The sequence below is a fragment of the Pseudomyrmex gracilis genome, unplaced genomic scaffold (assembly GCF_002006095.1).
Source record: "Pseudomyrmex gracilis isolate BER0280 unplaced genomic scaffold, ASM200609v1 scaffold_5, whole genome shotgun sequence".
NCBI classification, from domain to species: Eukaryota; Metazoa; Arthropoda; class Insecta; order Hymenoptera; family Formicidae; genus Pseudomyrmex; species Pseudomyrmex gracilis.
In genome coordinates this window covers 747,749-773,148 of record NW_018020589.1, presented here as the reverse complement: position 1 = coordinate 773,148, position 25,400 = coordinate 747,749, and the positions used below count along the sequence as shown (strand labels likewise).

General features: G+C 41.3%; 1 protein-coding gene across 2 annotated transcripts; it reads left to right on the top strand.

Moving 5' to 3' along the window:
• The first annotated feature begins 22,348 nt into the window (after window positions 1-22,348).
• On the top strand, window positions 22,349-23,809 carry LOC109857413 (40S ribosomal protein S5). 2 transcript variants are annotated; one of them, XM_020433695.1, is made up of 3 exons: window positions 22,349-22,408; window positions 22,880-23,252; window positions 23,478-23,809. In XM_020433695.1, the coding sequence occupies exons 2-3, from the start codon at window positions 22,887-22,889 to the stop codon at window positions 23,760-23,762; spliced, it is 651 nt and encodes a 216-aa protein (XP_020289284.1). In that variant the 5' UTR covers window positions 22,349-22,408; window positions 22,880-22,886; the 3' UTR covers window positions 23,763-23,809. The 2 variants fall into 2 exon arrangements, with proteins under 2 accessions (XP_020289284.1, XP_020289293.1); XM_020433704.1 differs by lacking the exon at window positions 22,349-22,408 and adding an exon at window positions 22,440-22,516.
• The last annotated feature ends 1,591 nt before the right edge of the window (window positions 23,810-25,400 follow it).

The following is a 25,400-nucleotide window of genomic DNA, read 5'->3' as shown; positions in this document are numbered from 1 at the left end:
AATTTATTTCGATCAACAAATTCTCTCGTATATACAATCATTCTTAAGATTAAATCCATACATCAACACGCTTTCGTATTATTTCTTATTTTATCGCCGCAAAAACACGATTGTTTCTCTGAAATATCGAATCGTGTCGGAACATCGACAGCGCGATCGCGCTGAACCCTTTGACGGGTTAACAAAGTAGCAATATTGTTCATCGATACGCTGGCTGGAGCGGCCGATCAAAAGAGGCGCCAGCCGAAAACCAGTTGTGACGAACGAATCGCATTACGCGGCTCGCTCGCATTGTGCGTCGCGGGATAACGCATGCATCACGGAGCGGCCGCATCGAGTTCGCATCCTCTTTCTCTCTTTCTTTCTCTCTCTCTCTCTCTTCTTCCCCGTGCTCTCCCCCTTTTGCTCTCATGGGACACATCGTCCTTTCTCTCGCGTGCTCATGCGTATCCCGCTCTCTTCTCTCACTCCCGATAGAGTCCTGTCTCATCGTTGGAAATCTGTTGCCCCCTTGCTCGTCCCCGCGCGGCCAAGCCCACCCCTTTAACTCGACCGAGCTCGACGCAAGCTCCGCGGCTCGCAGCCAATCAATATTAATGACATATCAATTCATAGGAACAATGTAGCCAATTACGGGCGGCCATATTACCGCGGCCCGTCTCTCACTCTCACCCTGTGTCTGTCTGTCTTTCTCTCTGCTCTCCCCTTCTTTGTTTCGTTAACTCACCTGGTCGGGACAGGTGAATGCGGTCTGTTATTTGACGGTAATAATTATTGTCAGAGGATCTTCGTCGAGCGTGCGAGCCGAAGCAAGCAGATGGGGGTAAAAGAGAAACACATGGGAAAGTCGGCGACGATGAGGGTAACTGATGGTACTTAGGTGTGGAGGAGAAAGGATATACGATATTGGAAATTAATTATTAACATAATTTGTAACTGGGCTTTGTTTTCTATCTTGTTTGTAACTTTGTTGTGACGAGTGTGTAAAAAATTAGGAGAAGCGTGAAGAAATAAATGCGGGAAAGTTGAGAGAATATATAATATCCGATAATTATGAGATATTCGAATAATAATACAATTACGAGTTTAATTTTTACAATTTCATATAATAGCAATTGTTACGCGGTGAGGATTGAATTAAATGTTTGTAATTAAATTTTAACAGTAAAATCTCATCGAAATTCGTATCGCGTTTCAAAATAACATATATAACCGTAATGCACACGCGCACGCTCATTACACTCATTTAACATTCTGCAATTTTCGTTACTCGAAAAGTCGATTTTGCTCTAACAGGCACGCAAACTGAGCGAAGTCATCCCTCCGTCATCACTTCGTTTCAGGAGCAATTAAGTAAGCTGCAATTAAGTTACTCGTGATTGCAATTGCGACGATGGCGTTTTGGGTCGACTGGGACTTTCTCGTCGGAAAACTTCGGCGGCAGTTTCGAACTTGAAAGCGCCCGCGGTAACTTCGCGCACTAACCGAAGGCGATCGGTCGAAGATATTACTTACATTATTACGGCGAAAAAAGTTGAACCGGTCGATCGCGCGCAAAAAAATTACCATTAAAACAATTTGCGTATGCGACACACAATTGCCACATATCGCGCGGCTCACGGCGCGATGCGCCAACCTAATTCTGTATATCGCGGCTGTATTCGAACGGAGAACATCACGTCGGAGTTTCTAATTAACGCCCATCGCAATTAACAGCGCTCCGGCTAATGACCGAATTGCTGTTTGCGTCCCAATCGCTGACAGAGTAATTTTGATTAATTATAGGCGCAGTAATGTCGACCGTGACCGTAACGGAACATCGGCTTTGCGTTCGGGAACAATACGCGCACTTTAGCATTTCGCAACGCACTTGCGCGGTTTCGTACGATCTATGTATATATATGTATACGAAATGTATTCGAGAGTGACGAGTCGGAACGTGTATTTTGTACAATTGTAGTTTGTGTACCGGACAATCTAGTGGAGAACAACAAATTATTATTTCGCGACCAGAGAGAAATGTAATTCCATACACGTGTGATAATTATAAAATTTCGGATGATGAAACTTCAAAATATATTAACAAATGCGCGCGTTTAAAATTCGGTCGAAATGATACTGAGGATTGGATATATCCGGCGTTTTAAATGTGATGCACTTCTCTCGCGATAGAAAAAAATATTTTAAACTGAACAACTTATCCAGTACGATACCATATGGCGACAGAATATTCCACATACGTGAGATTACAAAATCGTTAAGACCTATAAGAGAAACAGCTTTTGTAGAAACACATGGCTCGAGCGGGGGGAGGGGGGGAACCCTCTTCATCATTTATTCTTTTTTCTCGAAATATATTTTGTATCTTCTTTTTCTTTTTTTTTCAAAAACACGGAAGAGAAATTTTCCGAATCTTCCAACGTTTGGCCACGTGGGCAACGGTTTAGAGTATGTTTTTCCTCAAGCAAGTATTTGCTTTGCCGCGCAAAACAAATATATACGGTTCGCGTATTTGCGCGCGATATCTGACTGGGGTGCGAAATTCCGCGGCTTTTTCGCGCGAAAATTCAGGAAGTACGGAAGGGGAGACAACGAAAAAGAGCAAGAGGAAGAAGACGGAGGGATACCGGACTCGGCGCAAAGATCTCGCTCGACAATCCCATCACGTTTCGGTACCGCTGAGGGAAGGAGGTGGTTCACGGCATGTGGTATCGCCAACCCTCTGGTCTTTCTCCACCTTCCTCCACACCGAGTTCTCTCACCCTTCTCGACAAATAGGGAGGGTTTCTTTATCTTCGTTCTTCCCGGGTTTCTGCGCGTTCGTAGCTCTTCGTTCATCTTTGCGCCCCTCTGATTGGGACACGTTTCATCCCGACGGGGGTGAACGCTCCCCCCGGACCTAGGAACCGACCGTAGCCGGTCTCTCACCACCCTTGTTATAAATACTAATTGCTCTATACAAACGCTCGAAATGTGTTTAACGTTTCTTTGGCACGTGATCCCTTCACCACCCTTTTCTCCCTGTCTCTACTGTATTTTCTCACTTTATCTGTTTCTCTTCCTGTTCTACTCTATTCAGTTACACAATACGACACGGGGATGGTCTTCCCTTTCTTTCCACCCTTCGCGATGCGGTTGGCTACAAGTGCAATTAGGATTTCACTTTGATAATCCATCGAGCATATTAGCTTGTCCAAAACGAGAAGCTATTTAAACTGTCGAAATCTCAGTGGGATCAAAACCCATTTCGAAACGAGCACTTTAACTTACACATTGAATCAAATTAAAATTTTATCCGATATTTGCAGCATGTATGTGTGTGTAAAGAACGTTCGGGGATTTATATTTACATATATTTCGTTATTTATGCGCCAGAGTTCGATATCACGCCGGAAGCGTAAAATTCTATATCTCGACGTTGACAAAAAAAAAGGGAAAGTCACGCGCAGAAAGAGTACATTTGTTCGCGACAGCTTTGTCTGGATTTAATCGACTATCTGCGTGTTATTAACGAACGTATATCCTGCGCTAGGAAACCGGTCGACCGGTCGGTTGGTCGATCGGTAGTCGTTACCTGAGATCATCCGTCTATCTCGGGATCCGGTAGATAACGGAGAGATTGCTTTCGCTTTAACCGGATACAAGCGAACGTATATACACCGTGCGGACATTCGGTGCGAATGTGCGCGAGGATGAACAAGGACCGTCCTTGCTCATCGCCCCCGTTGCTCGTAGATACGCGCGGTGATTGATACCGGCTCGTACGTATGGACACACCTAATGAAATAGATAACGCGTATCTTGCGCTGCTACATCTGCGCGCGAGCGCCGACTGCGGCGAGCAAATAAGATTAACGTGTGCTGATTCTGACGAATCAACATCCGTGCGCATGAGCGCCCGTGAATATATCGGAATTATCCATGTATGTATAAAGATTACAGAGAAAAAAACTGCTTCAAGTCACGTTTGTTCCGTACAAGTTTTCGAATCAAGTGGACATTTATATTTATCTCGCGCAATTAAACGTAATTGCGAAAAAAATGATTGACGAGCAATCGACGAAACTAAATTACAAAATCGATTGTTGCATCGTTCGTGAGAATCTTGTTACATGACGTGATTATGACGTGTCAAACGACTAAATTAAATTCAGTTTTGACGTTTTAGTGAGAATTTGACGGGACACATTTAATCGCGAATTTTCTTTTCCTCTCAAGCGTTTTCTTCTCCGAGTAATTTTTTCGAAATCCGCTCCATAGAACGAGAAAAGTAGGCCGTTAAAAAATCATGAGATAATAGATTAGTCGACTGACAGATGGCTGGCTAACGCCATGGAAAAAAGGGAGATATCAACGGTGTCGGATTTACTGAAGACCGAAGGAACAGTGTCGTGTAGTCGGGCGTGACAGTATTGTCGCGCTGTCCCTCGTTATCTCTCTCTCTCTCCCTCTCTTTCTCTCTTTCTCTCTTCTTTCCTCTCCTCTTCCCCTCTCTTGCAAAGTCTTCTGTTCAACTCGAGAGCCTAGTTCGTATATCTCACGGGTTTGCGAGAAAAAAAACCGTCAATTACAAGCGCGGTAACGCGACGCTATTTACACGACGTTTATTGCATAATTTTCTTATAATGCTATTCAATCTTGGAACACAGTTGAGGTGTATTGATTTTTTTCTAACAATGAAAAATCTTTGAAGAGAATATTGCACGTAAATTTGCGTCATCATCAAATTATCTTTTATGTAAGTATACAGAAAAAGCGTTCGACGCAAATTAAGAATAAGTTTAATAAAAGACGCTGACAGTTGGCGATTTCGTAACTCCTTAATGTTCTGCCGAAGTTAAGCGGATTTCCACGCGAGCGGGATTACCACGTCGCGCCCGAGCCCGTAACAGCTATCTTTTCTCTTTGCGGCGTGGACGGTTTGGGCGAGCGCGACGAAGTAGTCGGAAACAAAAAGAGGAAAGGTAGGGAAAATCCGTTGTGCCGCAACAAAGTGCTTCCACCGTGACGCCTTCCATTCTGTTTGCGCCGCCATCGATACGTTTATTTGCGCGGCTACCGACTGCTTGTGGCGCTGAACGGAAACGGCTTGATTAACGGCAAGATTATGTTCGTTACGGGACCGAGAAGTGGCTCCGTTCCGCAAACAGACGGTACAGAATGCCGTGCGGTGTCCGTGCGCAGTTACTAGAACACTCGCGCACCATGAAACTGTGAAATACATTTGATAAAAACGGAGAAACAGTCCGCGAAAAAATGCGCGCGCGTGAGATTGATCAAACATAAATATCCTTTAGCGAAAAAATGTGATTAATGCAGTGAGAAAATTTCTATACAGTAATATCAAATAACAAAATAATAATAACAACACACGTTGTTTTATGTAAACTGAAACACTAGAATATGTTATATATCTGAAGTAATTTTCTCTAGCAAATTTTCAACCAATTTTTATAACAAATCAATAATCATATTTATTGATTTGTAGATCAATAAATATGATCTACAAATTTTTTATTATAATTTACAACTGAAAATTTCTAAGATAAAACAACTGCAACTTTGGGATGTTCTTCAGCCTGATCTTTTTCAAATTGCAGCGTCTTCGGGGGCAAAATCTCGTGAAACTTTTATTTTCACCACTGCGCGATCGTTTTTATTGTCATAAAAGGAAATGACGCAAGTTTCCATTCGCGCGAATCCGCGCAAACCGAGCCGATGGCGCGGCACGAAGGCCATCAACGGCGAGCACATGGTCGAGAGCCACAACGAGAACCGCAATATCTCGCGATAATCAATTCCAGTTCTTTAAATCACGACCGAAAAACTCGATTATCCTGTTTACCTTGGAGCGAGCTGTTCTTTCTGCAGCCTGTAGCGTAACGAATCGTGCGAAATTGCCGCTCAGGTAGCCTCAAATGCACAGGGTGGTCCATTTTAATCTGCTCGTGCGACTTTTTTCCAAATTCATCGATGATCCGACAAAAACCAAAAACGTGCGAGGGGATGAACTTTACTGTCGGTAACCGAAACAAAAAGTGAAATTTAATGGATTTTGTATGATTTTCTAATGACTTATTTGGGTATAGCGCTATTTTGTTTTTCTAAACACGATGAGAATCATAAAATTAGACGCGATGACGGTACAATAGTTTTCTATCGAGGAAAAAGAAACCCCTGACAACGAGGGTAAAACCTGTCATCTACAAATAATCGCTGTGTCTTTCGTAACTGTGTGTGTCGCGTCCTTCAAAAATTGATCCGACGAGAATTTCGTTTAAAAAAGACGTTCGTTCTCAATCGCGAGAAAAGTTTCCGAAAGGAAATCGAGCGAAGAAAAGAAAACGGAGCGCCGCGCGCGTACAGCATTTTGCAGCGAATAAATTTCGTGCTTCTTGCGCGCTATACGATGTATCACGAGACTGTCGAAGTATTTTTACGAGAGTTCTCCGGGGCAACAACGACGGGAATTTTCGCAATAAGAACCCCGCGTTTATCGTCGGGGGGAGAGGAAAAAAAAACGCTCGATTCTTTATCGAGATTCCTTATCGTTTCTACGTGAGCGACGAGTCGGCAAGTTTTCGCGCAACGACGATCGACGCGAAGAAAGACCGGCGAGCGTTTGAGACGCGGATACTCGCGCGTATCGCGGCGTTAAACCACACCTGTTACACTCGCTTAAAGCGGCCGAAATCGCACTAATTCAATTAGCACGTAACACGATTTTGCCTGCCAATCACCCGACCCCGCCGTTAAGTAGACTAATTACCCTTTCTTCTCGTCGTGAGAGAGTGCCAGCGTGCGCGACGGCGCAACGCCACGCTCGCGCGCTAATTGAATTTCACGTCTCGCCACTTCGCGCGAGTTACTTGCGCAAGGATGCCAGCCCTCATCGATTCCGCGCGATTTTCCCGCAGCAACGATCGGTGCCTGTCGCAACCTGCCGCTTTCAACCTCGATACTTAAGCACGATTAACCATCCATTATTGCGTGCAACGTTAAATGTGATTGATAATCTTTCCTTTGTGTGATTTAACCGAATAAGATGTTGAGTTTTGGTTTTTGCTTCAAGAATTGAACACTTGAGATTTATTTTATATTTTTGTCTTTTAAGAATCAACAATCCTATAGCTGTAGAACAATCTTACAGTTACATAAAGTATACTTGTTTGGTTTCTTGTTAAACGTCACCGCTGTTTGTTGTGAAATAAAAATTTAAGATTCCGAAAAGAAGAAAAGCTATTTAACGTGTTAACCTATAAATTGTACAGGAGAAAGTAGACATCTCCTATCGTTTTTTTTTTTTTTTTTTTTTTGACGTTAACTCAACAAGAAGACAGGCTTAGATAACAAAACTTTTAAAGTCACTCGGCAAGGAATGTCGATTTCCGGAAAAAAGTGTTTTTTTACTCTCTTCTGGAAATAAACACTCCGGTCTCCGATTTGCCTTTGCAGCAGCTCAATTTATCTTTACACATACGTACGTTACGCAAAAGCTTCAATGTATTAACTACTGCGCTCGATTGGTCGCGTGTAAAATAATTTACAACGTTTCCGAGTCAGCGAACAAGCGCGCGGCTTGTGCGCGCGGAGGAAACAAAGAAAGATAAAGCAACGAGACGAAGAGAAGAAACTGAAGCGAAGAGAGAGACAGAAAGAGAAAGAGAGAAAAAGTGTATGTGTGTGTGTGTGTGTGTGTGTAACGTAAAGGAATCATGCGGTGGATGAAGAGAGGACGGGATATAAAGGAAGAACCCTTGCTCTTACCAGAGGCAAGAAGAAAAGAGAGGAGCCGGCGCGTACGAGCAAAACATGTGAGTGTTCGCTCCCTATTGTGTCCGGGCCCTGTGCCCTGCCGCACTCGCTTTAAATAACTCGGTCGTGCTCGTCATTTTACCTGTCTCTAACTACCTATTGAAATCCCGATGATAAAACGCGCGGCTACCCCCGCACGGCGCCTGCGGCCAGAACGAGACCCCGAACAAGACCCGCAAAAGCCTTTTTCTGAGAATGAAAAAAAAAAAAAAAACAACAATAAAAAAAATTGAATTATAAGGAAATAGAAGCGTAAAAGGTGAATAATAAACAAAAAGAGAGACTATTAAGAGGCGTTGTCACTTTTAATTGAAAAGGCGCGAGACGGTTTTTTTCAACGAAACACACACAGACTAAGGATTTTATTAAATGCAGATCTATTAAAACAATCGCTATCAATGGTTTTTCGATTTGCACGCGTCGTAAAGGTGAATTTTTTTTTTTTTTTTAACAAACGGATACTAGCAAAGACGTTTCTATGATAAAAAAAAATAGATTAAAAAAAAAAAACGATTTGTAGAAATTGAGACATTTAATTTGCATATTTTGCTCGCGCTTCTTTAAATATAAAATATGATATCGGATCTGTAAGGTAAGGTTTTGCAGCACCTCGGCGCTAATTACGCTAAATGATATTTCCGCGCGGTTATTATTACTATCAGACCTGGAATACGTAAAGATAATATGCGATACTGATATCACAGATATAGAGGGAAAAGTGGAATGTTCGCGTCGCACGATCCACTTCTCGCGATAATTCAGGATTCCGTGATGAGAGTATCCTTAAGCCGTGCCAGGCTCGTTTACGTTAATTACTCGAAACGATATCTCCGCTTTGATAGAATATCATTAACGTTCCACGGTACACGGGAATTAACGCCTCGCGATAACCGGCGGGTTCGGGTTTACGTGATTACGTCGTGATTACAGACTCTCGCGCGGCGGCGTTTAAGCGCGTTCGCGTGTCGACACGAGGCTATCGATATTCACTTAGAACATTCGTGTCATTTCGTAGATGTCACCGAATAATTACGTCAACGTAATCGCGATTCGCGAGCGTGAATTATTGCGAATTTCTTTCGCCGCACACTCCGGCGCGGCGTGACGCGTGTCCAATAAATAAAACACAGCCGTATTTCATCCTCGCGACACAATGACATTCTGTTGAATTAAAAATAATTTTCCAATTTGCAATGATAATACTCGACGTTGTCTCGGAGAGAGACGCATTATTTCTATCCAGTTTTAAATCGGACGGACTTTTACACAGTAGACGCTAACATAATAATTTGGAATTAATTATAATTTTGACTATTTCTCGCCATTATCCTCAGAGTTCATCAGGATATCAAGTCGAGAATCATTCTGCCGAGAAAAGGGAAGAATTATCTGTTTGAAGAAAAGTTTGTGCGGAAAGAAGAGGGTTAAAAGGGTCTTCGCGGAAATACGTTGGCTAACACATAGAGAGGCGTGTCGGAGAAAGACGAGAGTTGAAATAAGAGGGGCTGCTGTTTATTATCCTGTTCGAAAGTCGTACATGTGTATATATAAGAGAAAAAGAGAGAGAGAGAGAGAGAGAGAGGGAAAAAGAAGAAACGAGAATGAGATAGGAATAAAGAGAGAAAGCGTGGAGGGAAAAGACTTCCCTTTATTTTCACGACCGACTTGACGACCGGTGACAAATTTTCCACTCGGCACCAAGCTACGCTCGGTCTCCGATCGAACGATTCCGATGTAAATCACTTCATCGTCGGCGCTTTGCACACAGTCGATCGGCAGCGAGCCATCGTTGACTATATCCGACAGATCAGCGTCGCCGTAGTCCCGTAGCTTAGACTTAATTACTGCGATTAGCGTGAGAGGCGGCCCACTATATCTGCGCGTATTAAACGGCCTGGGGCAGCTGGTTTTCTCTCTCTCTCTCTCTCTCTCTCTCTCTCTCTCTCTCTCTCTCTCTCTATATATATATATATATATATATATATATATATATATATGTATATATATATATATATATCTTTGTTTCTATCTCTCTTCATCTCTATGCTGCTCTCTGCTTCTGCCTATCCCCCGAGAGTTCAGAGTGCTCACGGGCGTAGGAGTGGCGTGAGTGAGGCAAGCCGGCAGTCAGTAAACCCCTCTAGTATGTACCCGCCACTCTCCCTCTGTCTCTTCCTCTGTGTGCACGCCATCGACCCCCACTGAGCCAGTAACGGAATTACCGAGCGCTCGCCCTGCGAACGCTGCAAACCCCCCCGTGTTATTAACTCCCGAGATCAAATTTTTTTTTCATTGACTCATATTTGAGCTGATGGCCCGTAACGCTCTAAACAACCAATAGAGACCGATAAATGAGTCATCGGGCGGAAAGAATGTTACGAGTCAGTGTGATAAATCGTTTATGTTTCTTTGTCATTATAAAACAATTCGAGCACTTTTACTAATTGTAACAGAAATCGGAGAAAAAATATTTTACCAGTTTTTTTGCCAAACGAAAAATTAAATAATTAATTAAAAGAAAAGTAAGTGAATTAACAAAAAAGTAGAAAATGTGAAAAACAATGTAGAAAAACATTGTTAATGAAGCTGTTGTAGCTTCGAGAGTTTCAATACGATTTATTAAGCCGTCGTGATAAATTAATTCGTTATAAATTTTTCAGTATTCATTATATCGCGCCAAAAGATATACGTTAATTTGTGTGTTCCATGTTGAAGAGGAAATTCACTTTCGTTAAAAAAAAAAAAAAAAAAACAAAAACAAAAAATACAGGAAACCGGTTTTGTGCGTCCAATCCCTCAATTGAAATCGCACAAATAACAGCTTATGATCCATTAGCGACGGGGCTGCGCGTTTCAGCATAATTATTTAAAGCGATTACATTTTACTGTAATATGTAGCATTCAGCAACCGCAAATGCATCGACCACAAAGTTGATCCGCCCGTTTCTCTCTGTTCACCCGGGCAAAGGCGTAGTCTGCGTGCATATACATGAGCGTATGTATGTACGTGCGATCCGGCTCGGCTTCTGCCGGTGACGTTGTAGAACGCATCTACTTCTCTCGCCGTCTACCTCACGTAGATTCCCCGTTTCCGTTTCCCTCAGCTTCCGTCTGCGTCGCGCGCTCTGCGTCACTCCGTGCGTCTCTCCATCTGCATCTCTCGCCCTTCCGTCCTCCTCTTCTCTCTCTCTCTCACTCTCTTTCTCTCTCTCCTGTCCTTTTCTTCTTCCTTCCTCTCTCTCACTCTCTCTTCCTCTCTTTCTCTTTTCGATTCTCCTGTCTTTATTCATCTATCTGCCCGAGCACTGGCGTAACGTTCACCGTATTTCGACGTAAATGAGAACTTTACGTCAAATGAAAACTCATTTATTCGCAATTGTAAAAATTGGCGATACAGATAAGTGTGAAAAAAAAAATAGAAATCAGAAAACACATTTCAAATTAAAATTGCGGCCAATATATTAAATCGGATGTTTCTCGTGTTTTCTTTTTTCTTTAGTTTTTTCTTCCTCTATTCCTTCTTTTCTCTTTCATTTTATTTCTTTTCTTCACTTTTTCATTTTGACTATTTCTTTCTTCTTCTCCTTTTTCTTTTTAACTTTTTGACTAGTTTCAGGAATATCATTGTGAGGTTTTTCGTTGGTTACGCCAATGTTCCTATTGCCGTTCCTCTTTCGTACATCTGGTATCTCTGTTGCACGTTTCACGTGTCTCTCTTAGTCCTTTTCATCCACCTTCTCTATCTCCTTCTTTCTTTCTCTCTCTTTCTCTCACACACACTCTCTCTCTTTCTCTCTCTTCTCTTCTCGCTCTCTACATCTCTTGGTATTACTGTATACCCACTGCGAGGATCTCGGAAATGAAGTCGACCCTCCTCGTCCTGCCATCCGCCGTCCTCCACCTCCACCTTCTCTTTTCCCACCTCCCGCCACCGCTAAAAGCCTGGCGGGGTTGTTACGCAGACAGAAATTCAATATAGCCGTTACTCTTAGGTGGTTGTATGTACTTACTGTCTCTCTCCTCTCTGTGCTCGGATAACGTATTATTATCGAAGAGCGACAGCGCGAAACGGCGACTGAGCGGAAGAGTGGATTCACCGTCATGGAGAATTCGCGAATCCGGGAGAATAATCTCTTTCTCTACCCTTCTCATTCTCTTTTGTCTCTCTCTCTCTCCGTCTCGCGTGCGCGCGCGCGGCACTTTCTTCCGCTTTCGTCGCGGAAATTCGCCGAACAAGCGCGATCGCGTTTTATACGCGTCAAGGGGATGTCGTGAGCCGAGTACTTGCACGTAATTGGTTAACGTGATCTAGATGGGGGAGGAAGGTTGATTACTGACTTATTAAACGTGAGATTAGATTTCGATCTAATGAGGATCTCAAAAGGAACAAGGCGCGAGTTAACATTTGTTGACGCGCACGAACATATTTTACGATACACCTCATCGATTGCAAAATCCATTTACAGATATTTTTATATTTTTTATATGTATTTTATATATCATATGTATATATCTTATATGTATATAAAGATCAGTATACCACATACATACAAGTACGTAATTATTTATTTTAATTGCTGCAAGCAAAAACTTTTTTCCCGATCATTCGCCGCGAGATCGATATCATAAGTTGTGACCGGAAATATCGAGCAATATATCGACGATATAATTAAATCTATAATCGTCATCCGTAATGGAATTGCGTGCGCACCGTGGCGTGTTCATCGCCTGATTCATTACGATCACGCCGGTCATTAACATAACCACGCGCAGCAGCGGCTTTGTTGCTAATTATTGCGATAATTGGTACTCCGCAGTACTAAATTCCATGCCGTAACATTGTTGGGCTGCCGCCGTGTTCCTTTCACGTTGAAATTAATTTGTTTCCAGCGCTGGAAAATCGGACGAGCTTTGTGTTTACATCCACAATGCCGGGCGCGCTCGTTGCTCCAGAAATTATTTTCAACAATGTCGACTTTTACACGACTGCGAGGTTTCTACGCGCGCAGCGTTTAATTACCGCTTAACGCATTTCCTGAGAAACGCGAAAATAATGAAGCGCGCGACCAAGTAAAGTTAATATTGAAATAGTGTAATATGCCAGGCGTAATATGCGCGGCTTTGCGTTGATTTTGTAACATTTTACGTAATGGTTATTTCCTCTATGCGAAAATTATAACATGCATGTATGAATAACTGAAATCACTAATTTTACACGTACATACACACACGCGGTTGAACTCGACTCGAATATTCAGTCACGGCAAAAGAGAACACCACTTAATTGAATTAATTTTGCAGGAGAAACAGAATTCAAAAGCGATCAGTAGCGTAAAAAAAAAAAAGTAATTAACAAGCCAAGAAAATTGAATTTGTGATTAAATTATATTGTCGCTTAGTTGAGACACTTTATTCATTGTTTTGTCACTTATTACTGTTGTGTGTTCCTCTGAATCTCTTGTATTTAAGAAATTAATTTTACGTCAACTTCAGAGAAAATTTAGAGAAAAAATCTCAGAAATGGAAATGTGATCGCGACGACGATCGTACAAAATGCACACTTTTACAGTTCGCCGGAAAAAGGTTGCATCAGGCGCTGAAGTCTGCGGTTACATCACTGAACGACCACCCTCCGGCAGTTTGGTAGGTTGCTAGGAAACACCCCAATGTCGAATCGCGCGCTTCCTCTTTCCGCGAGGGTACCACCAAGACGAAGAAGGACAGAACGACACAGCTCGGCTTCCTTCTGTGCTTGGCTTCAAATCTTACAGAGCATCTCGCACGAAATTCTGTTGGGGTTTCGAGCGGATCGAGGGTGAGGACGATAGCCTCGTAAACTGTAAGAAAGGATCTAAAGGCGGATCTAAAGGTGAGAGAGGCAGAGGGATGAGAATAAGAAAGAAAGAGAGAAAAAAGAGAAAACATGGAAGGGTGAGGACTTCGACGTGCACGAGTTGTTTAGTGGATACGACGATGTACGATCGTCGAAATAGATATTTGTCACCCTAATGTGACGGGGGACAAGGGCCCGCGTATCAAGTAACACGGTTGAGTGTCGGCAACGCTGACCGCCAACCCCGCTTGGCCTTTATCGAGAAACAAAATCCTTGACACTCACGAATTAAGATTGAACGGCTGATTGTGCCGATAATATCTGCACAAAATTCTAACTTTTTTTAAAATTCTTTACACCGTGTACATGGCAAGGGTGTCTAATGAAGATCTCAAATATAGCCACACCAACAAAATATGTATATACTCGAAATAAGAGAAGAGGAGTGTACGCTTAACAAGCTCTTCTTTTGTTAGATATTGTTAACGAACAAAAACATTTTTCTTACTTTGTTGTTTTTGTGCTTCTTTTGTTTCTGGAATATCTTCTCCGAAACCAAGAATAAATTCTTGGTTTACTAACGGAGATTCAGAAAATAATTGACATTCTCATTAAGAATATCCGATAGTCTTCAGAAGACTGCTCTCTTAAATTGAGAGAATCCTTCTGATGCCATTTTACAAAAGAATATTACAAACACAAGCAGGACATTCTGCATACATTTTCAGATTAGTGAGCGATCTTTTTTTCGATAACTAGCTAGAATCACACACGAGATCTTTTTTTGACATTTTTTTTCCCGCGGCAAGAAAAAACGTAACTATTAGATTGAACAGACAAACGCGCGTGGAACGTTGTTCAATTCCGGAAACGCAAAAGATTTTCTCGAAACAAATCGCAGTGCGCAAGCGTTAATAAAATGTGTTTTTACAACTTGTGCATACTTTTCGAGTACGAGTTTTTTCGACCGTAGCGAAAAGTGTGACAAATCACGCGAAAAAACACACTGAAATCCGAAAACTTCGATATAATTCGAATAATGGGAAATACAATCTAACAAATCACACGCGAAATTTCGCGAGGAATTTCGTAGTTCTTCTGCCGGTCGATTAAAACCGACGCGCAACCTCTTCTTCTGCCTCATTTGCCGGGGGCTCTTCGTCTGAGAGTACAAGCACGATATACAGACTGGGTGGGCCGATCCTCGCCGCAGAAGGACCCCAGGGACCAGAGAAAAGAAAGGTCTGATTCGGTGTTAGTTCAGTCAAGATAGCCGATCGACAGTCTCTCGGCGCTGGTAGCAAACACGAGAAGAACATAGTTCAGATGAGAAAGAAAGGAAAAGAGGAAGACTTGGCTAGGAGGAGAAAGTTAAGTGTAAACTGCTTGAAAACTGCGCGATGACTTACAGAAAAATTCAAGCGGGTTGTAGAATGAAATAGGATTTTGTCTACGTTCCGAAGAAATGTTTTTGCGAGAGTGTTTACAAAGTTGCTTGAGATAAATGAGGTGAACGACAAAATGTTAGAGGAAATGAAAGTGCGCGCGAATTAAAAGATTCTAAAGCAATTCTTCAATAATATGCGAGGTAATTGAGAGAGAGAGATTATTGGTACAGATAATTTGTACTTGTGCGACTTTTGTTCTTAGTTCTCTCTCTCTCTTTCTCTCTAACACAAGAGAGATTAATTCTTCAAGAAACAAGTTGTTATAATGTCAAACAAAAATTGCTAGAAGTAGATCATCAATCAAGAAACTTCATTCAAGTCGCTCCTAATAAGAACCTCATAAGGAATCATACGTGACTCGTTATCGTCACAAGGCAGAACAGACAGCTAGTAATGAGGTAGAGAAAAGAACACGAGTCGAGAGGCACGGAGCATGACGAGAGAAAAGAAACAACAAAAAAAAAAAAAAAAGAGAGAGAGAAGACACAGCAACAAGGAAGAGAACGTATCGAAGAATCTAACCGAAGCGCTCGGATCGCAAATTGCTACTATCTCGGGGATAATAAAACAGTAACGATTTTTGCGAATGGCGAGCCGGGAAAGCACGAGAGAGACAGAAAGAACGGCAAGGACCAGAAGTGGAAAGAACGACGGGAGGACCGGATCGGCGTAGCGCAGAAAAGGACAGACAGACGTCGTCGTTCACCTTGGAACAAGAAAAAGAGAATCGGGCGCGAAAGAAAGAGAAAGAAAGAAAGAGAGAGAGAGAGAGAGAGAAAGAGAGAGAGAGAAAGAAGTAGGGACAAAGGAAAGGACTTGTCAGGTAGCGGACACCCTGCGCTCCCTTCCGCTCCCTTCGACACCCTTCGGCTTTCCCTTTGCCTCACCCTCGCATCTCCCCTCGCTCGCTCCTGTTCGACGACTCCTTCCGCTACTACTCCTATAGAACGACTCGTATAGCAAGGGAGTCCTCGTTCTGCGAGATTTAGCACCGCGAGTCGGCGAGTCTTGTATAAGGACTTCATCATCTGACCGTTTCTTCCACACCGATAAAATAAAAGAGATCGTGCGCGTTTCGGCAGAATTTCTGCGCAATATCATTTATTCGATTGTCCTTTTATTCTCGCAGACTTCATGACGATTTTATATATTTTCTTACTCTTTCTCTCTCTCGACGGTTGTACGCTCTCACGTAAATATATGTACTTGAAAAACATTTTTCCCTCTCTTTTATATCGTCTCTCGAGCAAAATTCTTAAAGAAAAAGCAAGAAAGAAACTTTTTGTGTCGCCGACAACAGTATCCTTGACACAAGTGTTTAATCGAAGCCAAGCGAAGTTTAACCGTATAATCCGATCTGGAAAATCGCGTCGTTCTGTACGTCTTTGCGCACTCGCGGCACAAAGTACTCAATCCTCCGTAACATTTTGTAGCACGACAATCGACACTTCATAGGCTGCGCGAGCTTACTCGCGTACGACTTCGTTGACATATCGAAATATAAGCCCTTAATCGGATTCGAGTCATGTAGCATAACACTTCGAAAAAGAACTCGACCGTGCGCGAGATAATTTGCGGCATTGTCTGACGATGCTGCTCGTTTGCATGTCACACTGTGACAAGTTTCTGATTCCCATCTCCAATGAAATAAATTTTAATATCGTTTAACTACTCGATGAAACGATTGAGAGCATCATAAGAAATAAATTTCCGAATCAATTCTATTGTTTCGCAGAAATTGTTAACGAGGTGACTAGTAATTAGTAGCGTCTTTTAACTTTTTAATCGCGCGGAATCTCCGGCTGTTCATTAATCTTTCAAAGTGATAAATAAACGGGCGATAAATAAACACGTTGTGCGCGAAGCACAAGGTAGAGTCTTGCCACTGTACGCAAAACAAGAACAATATAGAAAAGTGAGAATGAGAAAAAGAGAGAGGAGGCGAGCTCTCCTTGTTTCAGCGCTTCCCTCGTAATGCGCCGCTAAAGAGTCTAAAGAAGATAAAAACGAGCAAATGAAAAATAATCACCGGACCTGGTGCGGTTAGAAGGGCTGCCGGGGAGGCGAGGGAAACAGAACAAAAGGTGCGAGAAGGAGAGAAAGTCAAAGGGGAAAGAAGAAACGAGAGCGGGAGGTTGGGGTGGACCACCATCGCCTGCTGCCGCAGGCAGACGACGTTTGAGAATACACGCGCTTCCCCCTTAGGCTAATGGAAATAAGTTCGCCTTTCTGACCCTCCAGCTGCGTGAGGAAGGGATGGATGAAAGGCAGAAACGAGTCCGAGCATCGAGCAAGCATCCGGGGACAAATTCGGCGCGGCGCGGAGCTTTCCGCCGAATTAAACGATAAATATCCCTGATTTACCGTACGAGAGATCTCTCCCTTCGACTCACCGCGAAGTGTATTCCTCGCATTGTCGGCCTCGCTCAAATCAAATTGAGACGAGAAAAAGTTGCTGAGACTCTCGTAAGACTCTCGCGCGGAAATTTCGAATTTAAAAGAATAAAAAGAGAAGATTAATACACGTACAGAGAGGCTCATCCTTTCGAAACTGTTTCTGACTTCTCTTTTTTTTTTTTCTTTTTTTTTTGTGTACATGTAAGAAACTTGCGCGGATCAGTCGAGTTATCTCGAGAACTTTTTAATGCATCTCAAACGCTTCAGAGAGAGCTTAACAGAAATAAAAGCTCCTATATTCCAATGCGAGAAATGCTTTTGAGAGTTCAGGCCGATGAAAAAGTTTCAAGGACGGAAAGTTACGGATCGAGCGCGTTTCTTGATATAGCGCGATAACAAAAAAAAAAAAAAAAAAAAAAGAACGTAAACGCGAGTAACTTTGATGATCGCGGATCGCGCAAATTAGATTTCCGCGATCGAACGGCGATTAAACGAGTCGTCCGCTCCGGGTTCCCGAGGATCACGATCCGCGTACGATCGAGCCATAATTCGCGGCGTTGCCGTGGCAAAGTGCTAATTCATTTAGCCGGTTCTGCGCGCATAATCGATGCCTCGATCTCTTGTCACGATAATTAACCCCCATCGCCGCGGACAGAGGAGACTCGGGGAGATAATTAGCCAATTAGGCGTTACACGTCGCGACGCGCGTAAGGCTGAGGGACCTCGACGTCGATGCTCATCGAGCGAAATTATCACCAAACGAGTATTGCCGGGAAACATAATTACCGACTGACGTGCTTGGAAATAGACAATCCGCGAACGGGTTATTTGTGGTGTTTATCGCAAACGCGAATGATGATGTTACGTTATTGATATTCAAAACTAAAAGATGTTTTTGAATACGAAAAGAGGGGATTTATAAAACTGAAAAAGAAAGTTGGAATATAATCTCAGTGATCTTATACCGCGATTCTCAATAAATCTGTGATTAGAAAATGTCCTTTTTACTCGTCTAAAAAAAAAAAAAAAGAAAAAAAAATAATTCCGTTGCAGTTTAAATGCTGCATTTATTCTGAGACTCATTCGCCTCATTGGTTTTATCGTCCCGATCCATCGACCTGATGGCAAATAAATTTGGCATCGCGAAACGAATGCACCTCGGAAACGCATGCACGCTATTATATCGCAACGCGCTCGTTCAAGCGAAGAGAGAGAGAGAGAGAGAACGAACTGTGACGGAAAGATTGCTCCATTACGACGGCGACAAGTAAAGGTGTGTGTGTGTGTGTGTGCGCGCGTGTGTGTACTGCGTGATGCGCGGCATCTCGCTGCCGAAGTGGAGAGCTACCGGGAAATAACAGCGTACGCTGAGATCTCGAGGATGTGTTTCGATTTATCTCGCACGAGCGAGCGGTTTCAGCGCGCGTGCACGCGCACGGAGACCGAGCACCAACACCAGCAAGTGTATCACTTGGTGTTGGGAAGGCTCTTCTGTCGTTTGTTTCGCTCTCCTCGTCTATCGTTTGCGATTCTACGCTCCTCTCGCTCTTTCCCATGTGCTCGGGGCTCCCCTTAACGTCGGGGAAACATGACAATAATACGATATGAGGCTACGAGCCACAGAATATAACGTAACTCGCCTCAGCGGGGGTTTTGCCCCTCGCTTCACCCCCTACCGACGAGAGAACAACGAGCCGGGAAGAGAAGTAGGGAGAATGGGAGAAATAACGCGGCAAGAAGAGAGCATGAAGAGTCGTCTGGTAAGAAGCGGCGAGGCGCTTGTAAAGTGCAATAATGCTGCCCAGGGACATTCTAAAGGCGCGCTTATGCCGATTCTCGCTTACACGAACACGATTGTTGTGGACGACGTGGAGGAAGATTTTCTTGCGATCCAACAAGTGTCGGTTTTATTGGCCGACACAATCAACTCCGCAGCAAATTTCTCTGTTGTCTGAAGCAGAATTTACATTTGTATACGTATTGACATTGTGAAATTATATTCCGTTGAAATTAACTGCCGGAGCGAAACAAAGAATTGAAAAGAAGAGTACGGTGTGAGAGTCGCTCGGAGGCGATGAAAAGAATCGACATAATTAAATACTCATGCAATTATAAAGATTCTAGAATCTTTGTCAAAATTCAGAGAATCTAAAAAGTCGACATCTATCTACTTTGTTGTAACAAAGATTGAAAACAAAAAAAGACAATAAAAGAAAGAGAATAAGAACTAAAACATATGGCAAGTAAATAAATTGAAAAAAATCTTTCTCTATTTTCATTTCTTTTTAAATAAAAGTCACTTTCGAGAATCTTGTTTGTTTTGAATATTTATTTATACTAAATTTAGACGTATGCGCGATATCTTTGTCAAAGCATAACGTAACTGATTTACCTCTGAAATCAGAAATCCGAAAGTGCGCATTGGATAAATTTGATGGATGCGATAGATTGTTCGCGCATCGTTACAGAGAACGCCACGGTTGCCCGTAGCGAGTGATGTTGCTGCGCGCATAAAGTGCCGTACGTCGGTTTATAAACTATTTATGCTAATGGCGCGCTGGAGCGGTCGACTCATCGCCGTTGGTGAAGTCGTAATTGCTTTTACGCGAATGCAATTACGGGGCTTTAACGATGACGCGACGCGCTTAATTGCGTTTATATTCGCGCGGGATACCTACGTAATGAAGAAGACAATGGAGCGTGAGGGCGAGAGAAAGAGCGAGAAAGAGAGAGAGAGAGAGAGAGAGAGAGAGAAAGAGAAAAAGAGCGAGCGGGAGAGAAAGAGAGAAGAGAAGAGAATGGGAGTAAAATGGACTACGGGCAGCGTAACGGAGGTGGCTGTCGCATTTTTTTGTGTTTCGCGGGGCTCTCTTTTATTGCGTCTACTTCGATAAAGACACCCAATGTCATCGTCGTCGTCGTCGTCGTCGTCGACGTCGTAGAGCGTCCGCAGGAGCCAAGTTTCCAATTAGCGAGGACACAGAAGACCCTCGTTATAAATGGGAGTTAGGGATCGGGAGAAATGCGTTTTATAACGAAACGATTTGCATCGTTGAATTCATTTCCATGAAATTTACTGCGGAGCAACCTGGGTACGTTCTTGTTGAAATCATCACGCGACGAATCAATTTGTCAGTCGAAATATGTCTGAATATTTCGAGAGAAGTAATTTCGTTTTCCACCTCATGCTTCGAATATTTTTGACGATTTCTCTTTTCTCGCCTCGGCTTTTTATTTTTAATTTTATTTTATGTGTTTTCTTACGTTATGAAATGTAATGCGATATTTCCAATACAATTTGTTGCCAATTCGGTAGCGTTCATCCGTTAAAATACGTCCATTTTAGCCGGAATAGTGGGATTTGCATACGGTGCAGCCGGAAGCGATTTCCGGAAACAGTTCTGCGAGGATGTTTATAGACTAGAACGGTAATTTTCACCAAGTAGTAATCCAAGCGAGATACGCGCAGACAGACGCGTGTAGACGAACGCGCTATTAGTTAGATATTTACGCGCGTCGAAGCTCGTCGGCGGCTATTCGGTCATATATATGTATATATGTATATATAATACATATATATATATATATATTATATATATATATACATGTATATGTACACATATATATGAGTTTTACTGCCTCCGCGTCGGATCTTACTTAAAGTAATAAAGTGGAACCCGAGATGGGTTAGCAATCCGGACGGTGGATCGTAAATTTCTCATATACCGTACGGTTGCTGGCCTGGCTGTCCCCTTGAGCTCTCTCTCTCTCTCTCCCTCTCTTTCTCACCCTTCTCTCTTCATCCTTCTTTCCCTTCTGCTCTCTGCTCGCTCACTGAACACGATTTTAACCCTACTCACTCGCCGTGACCCTCTATACGCCTGCTTTCTGTCGGCCGAGTTGACGACAAGCCGCCTGCCTACGAATGATTATTACGACGGTGATTGTTTCGGACACATGTGCTACCATCAATGCCGGTTTTTTTACATTGACCCAGGGAATTATCGAGAGATTCATTTTCCGAATCCCGATCCGCGACAAAATAAATGAATGTTTTTTTTTATTCATCCGCCGATTAGGGATGAATCACTCGCTTATTTCACACGATAAATGACGATAGCGATTTTGATAATCATAAAGAAATAGATTTTACATCATTGTGTGACTTCTCCAACCGCTGATTTTGCGAAAAAATGTCAGAGAAAAATAAAGAAATATTTTGAACGGTAGAAAGTTTTTGGAGAATTATGTGAACACTCACCGATTCGTAAAAGACTGTCTGGTCCTCGTAACGCTGTTCCATAGGTTTATTCGCTTTTTTCTTGCAACATAAAAACAACAACAAAATAACGCGAAAGAATTGCGCACTAAACAGTAAAACACTGACTTTAATTATGCAGCTTATATTGGCTCATACAGCTATGTTCAAGTTGGTGCGAAAAACATGTAGCTGGCGACATCTTACGGATAACTTCTGAACTTATGTCAGAACTTTCTCGTCTCAAGCAATATTGTCGCATCTTTTACCCACAATGTTCTTATAAATGTACTGATTCAAGATCGAAAAACTTTATCTGTTTTAAAAACAAAGATAATTTAAAAACTTAAAAAGGATAAGTTAAAAAATTGCAAGTAAATTGAATTTTATATACAAAGAATATACAAAAGCAATCAAATCAGCAACTGTATATTTTTTCAAACTTTATCGATGTCATTATAATTTTTCACATAAGTCTCAAAAACAGACTAATGTATAATTTATGTTATATTTACGTAAACAATATTCAATTTTGATGTTTTCTATTACTCTGCGTTATATTGACTAAAGTAGTCGAAATCCGGTAATAATTGATAGATGGCGCTTACGCTGTAATGGCCTTTTCCTGTTGAGATTTCAGCAGATTAAGACGCGAACGTAAGTTGCAGAATAATTTCTATTGTTCCGAAGTAAGCGTGCAAAAGAAGTATAAATCGGCATCATCGACCAAATTTATAGAAACAGGAGTTTAGAGTGATCATAAAAGTGCGAGACTATGTATAATTTTTTGCACACGCCGAATGCGGTACATGTGACCGCGTGGCCACATGTTTTCCTAATTGCGAGAATTTGTTAGATTTTTTTTACGTTTTGAGAAAGTCACTGAGCTAAATAAATATTTTGCCTCTGATCGACTTAAGAGAAACGCGTTTTACATATTGTTGAATGTCTTACTATCCACCCTTTTTTTTTTTAGCTTTTCTGATATGTTTAATTATGAACAAAGTATTTGAAAACGATCTTGTCGAGATGATTGATAACCTACTTTTTGATTAGGAATTGAAAACATTTTGGATCTTGGAAATGGATTCTGAAATATGTGGTTTAATCATTGATTGCATGTTGCAGATAAAAGATGGATGAAAAAGAGACATTTGACGACATGGTGGTAGCAACCACTACTACGTTGCCAGTAGCCATGCCGGCTGAACTACCTGAGATCAAATTGTTCGGCCGTTGGAATTGCGACGATGTCCAAGTAAATGACATGTCTCTGCAAGATTATATTGCTGTTAAAGAAAAAAATGCCAAATATCTTCCACATTCAGCGGGACGATATGCAGCTAAACGGTTTCGGAAAGCACAGTGTCCTATTGTGGAACGTCTTACTAACTCTCTGATGATGCATGGTAGAAATAACGGAAAGAAGCTGATGGCTGTCCGTATTGTAAAACATGCATTTGAGATAATACATCTTTTAACTGGCGAGAATCCTTTACAGGTTAGTAAAAACAAAAGAAGAAATCTTTTTAAACAAGTTGTTTTAGGTAAATTGGTGCCACAATCTTTTAACAAAAGTCGAAATCTGTTTTTACATATGTATTTACCAAAATCTTTTCTTTTTCTTTCTCTGATACTTCAAATATAGTTATTTTGTATTAGTTAAATATCATTACTTTATATTAGATTGTAAGAAATTTAATGGAAATTTACTTGTGCTATTTAGGTTCTTGTCACAGCTATTATTAATTCCGGTCCACGCGAAGACTCTACACGTATTGGACGTGCCGGAACGGTAAGGAGACAAGCTGTGGATGTGTCTCCCTTGCGTCGAGTCAACCAGGCAATTTGGCTTTTATGTACGGGTGCGAGAGAAGCTGCATTCCGTAACATCAAGACGATTGGAGAATGCTTAGCTGACGAACTAATTAACGCTGCAAAAGGTTCATCTAACTCTTACGCTATCAAGAAGAAAGATGAATTAGAACGTGTTGCTAAATCCAATCGATAAATATTTTACACATGTGAAATTACAAATAAATGTTTTGTCTTTAAATACTTTTCCGTCTAATTTTATTATGTTAGACAATAAGACAATGCAAATATTTGTTTATTGACAGATGAAAGATTTAGAATGATTCCAATTTGTAAGATTTGTACCTCATGTAATTTGAGAAATCTGGGCGGAATCGTCTGGCATATATGCACATGCTCGTTAAAAGGAGCGGTCATTTGTTTATTTGCGATTGGTTGACCTCCCACCATACTGCTGTAACAAATATTTGTGGCTTAAGAGGGTACTGGCGGAGAAAAGCATGAGAGCGGCCAAGACCATAAGAGAAGGTGTGAACACTTTTCCGCTCCGTACACTAGCGCAAGTTCACGGGTGGTGCACGTTGGAACTACGTAGCAATGTCCGACGAGCGACATGTCGGTGCGCTATGTCCACAGCGTGCGGTTCTATTCTGTGCTATGTGCACGAGTTTAAATGGTCACTTTCTTTAAGTGTGTGAGTATATTCGAGAGCGTGAATTTGATTTCTTTTGAAATTAAAAATGACCGATCTCGTGATGAGAAGATGAGAAAGGAAAACAGAAAAGGATAAGAAAAACCATTGCAACTTTTCGTACAACATAAATGTGATTACAAGAAAAGATGTTGATAGTCAAGAAAAGAATCTTATTTTAGCGAGCAACATCAGAATTCGTGGAGTGTAGTCAAATATTATCTCCTTTTACATCATCATTTGCTGCTCTGTGCTTTATAAATTTTATTTTATTTTCTTAAAAACACTACATATATATATATATATATATACAGATACAAAATACACAAACAACCATGTATATTATACAAAGGTGTTTTAACGGGACACAAATATAATGTCTGAAAAGTTGCAATTCCAAGAAATATAGCTTTTGCTTTTTTATTTAAAACTCTTTATCAGTGTGTTTTCTATTTCCAAGTTTCATTTTACAATTTTTTTATACATTACAATAAAATACAATTTTATTACACATTTATTACATATAACATACAATATAATACAATATAATACAATATTATACAATATAATATAAATAGTTATATATATAATCCTATCTACCTATACCTACCTACCTATCTTAGACATCTGACATATCTTAAACGTTACTAGCGTTATTAATTAGGATTAAGGCTGCGTAACAGCCTTGATCCTAATTTTACATTTTGATTTCTCCCTACTTATCCGGTCTAATATATTTCCTATTTCCTACCTATCCGGCCTAATATATTTTCTACAAGCGCTTGTAGATACGCATCCCTACCTACACAGATACCTATTTACCTACCTACTTTGGAAAGTTTTAAAATCTATCAAATATTTTACGCGAGGGACAGTTGTTTTAAAATTAAAAAGTATTATTTTAAATTTATTTTACTTTTGCGACCGAGTTTTTATATTTTATTTGATTTAAAGAAAGTATGTATCCATCCGATAAAGCCTACCATGTATTTATAGATGAGATAGAATATGAAAAAAGTAAAAATATATATTTAAATATATATATATTTCAAATATATATTCAAATATATATTTTTGCAAAGATAAAATAGAAAAGAATAAGTATAAAGAAGAGAATAGATATAAAGAGAACATGAGTCTCCG

Bases quoted from the DNA above. Each gene is read 5' to 3' on its own strand.
- LOC109857413 (XM_020433695.1), top strand. From the start codon at position 22,887: ATGGATGAAAAAGAGACATTTGACGACATGGTGGTAGCAACCACTACT. The intron at 23,253-23,477 runs GTTAGTAAAAAC...TGTGCTATTTAG, and splicing joins CTGGCGAGAATCCTTTACAG to GTTCTTGTCACAGCTATTAT.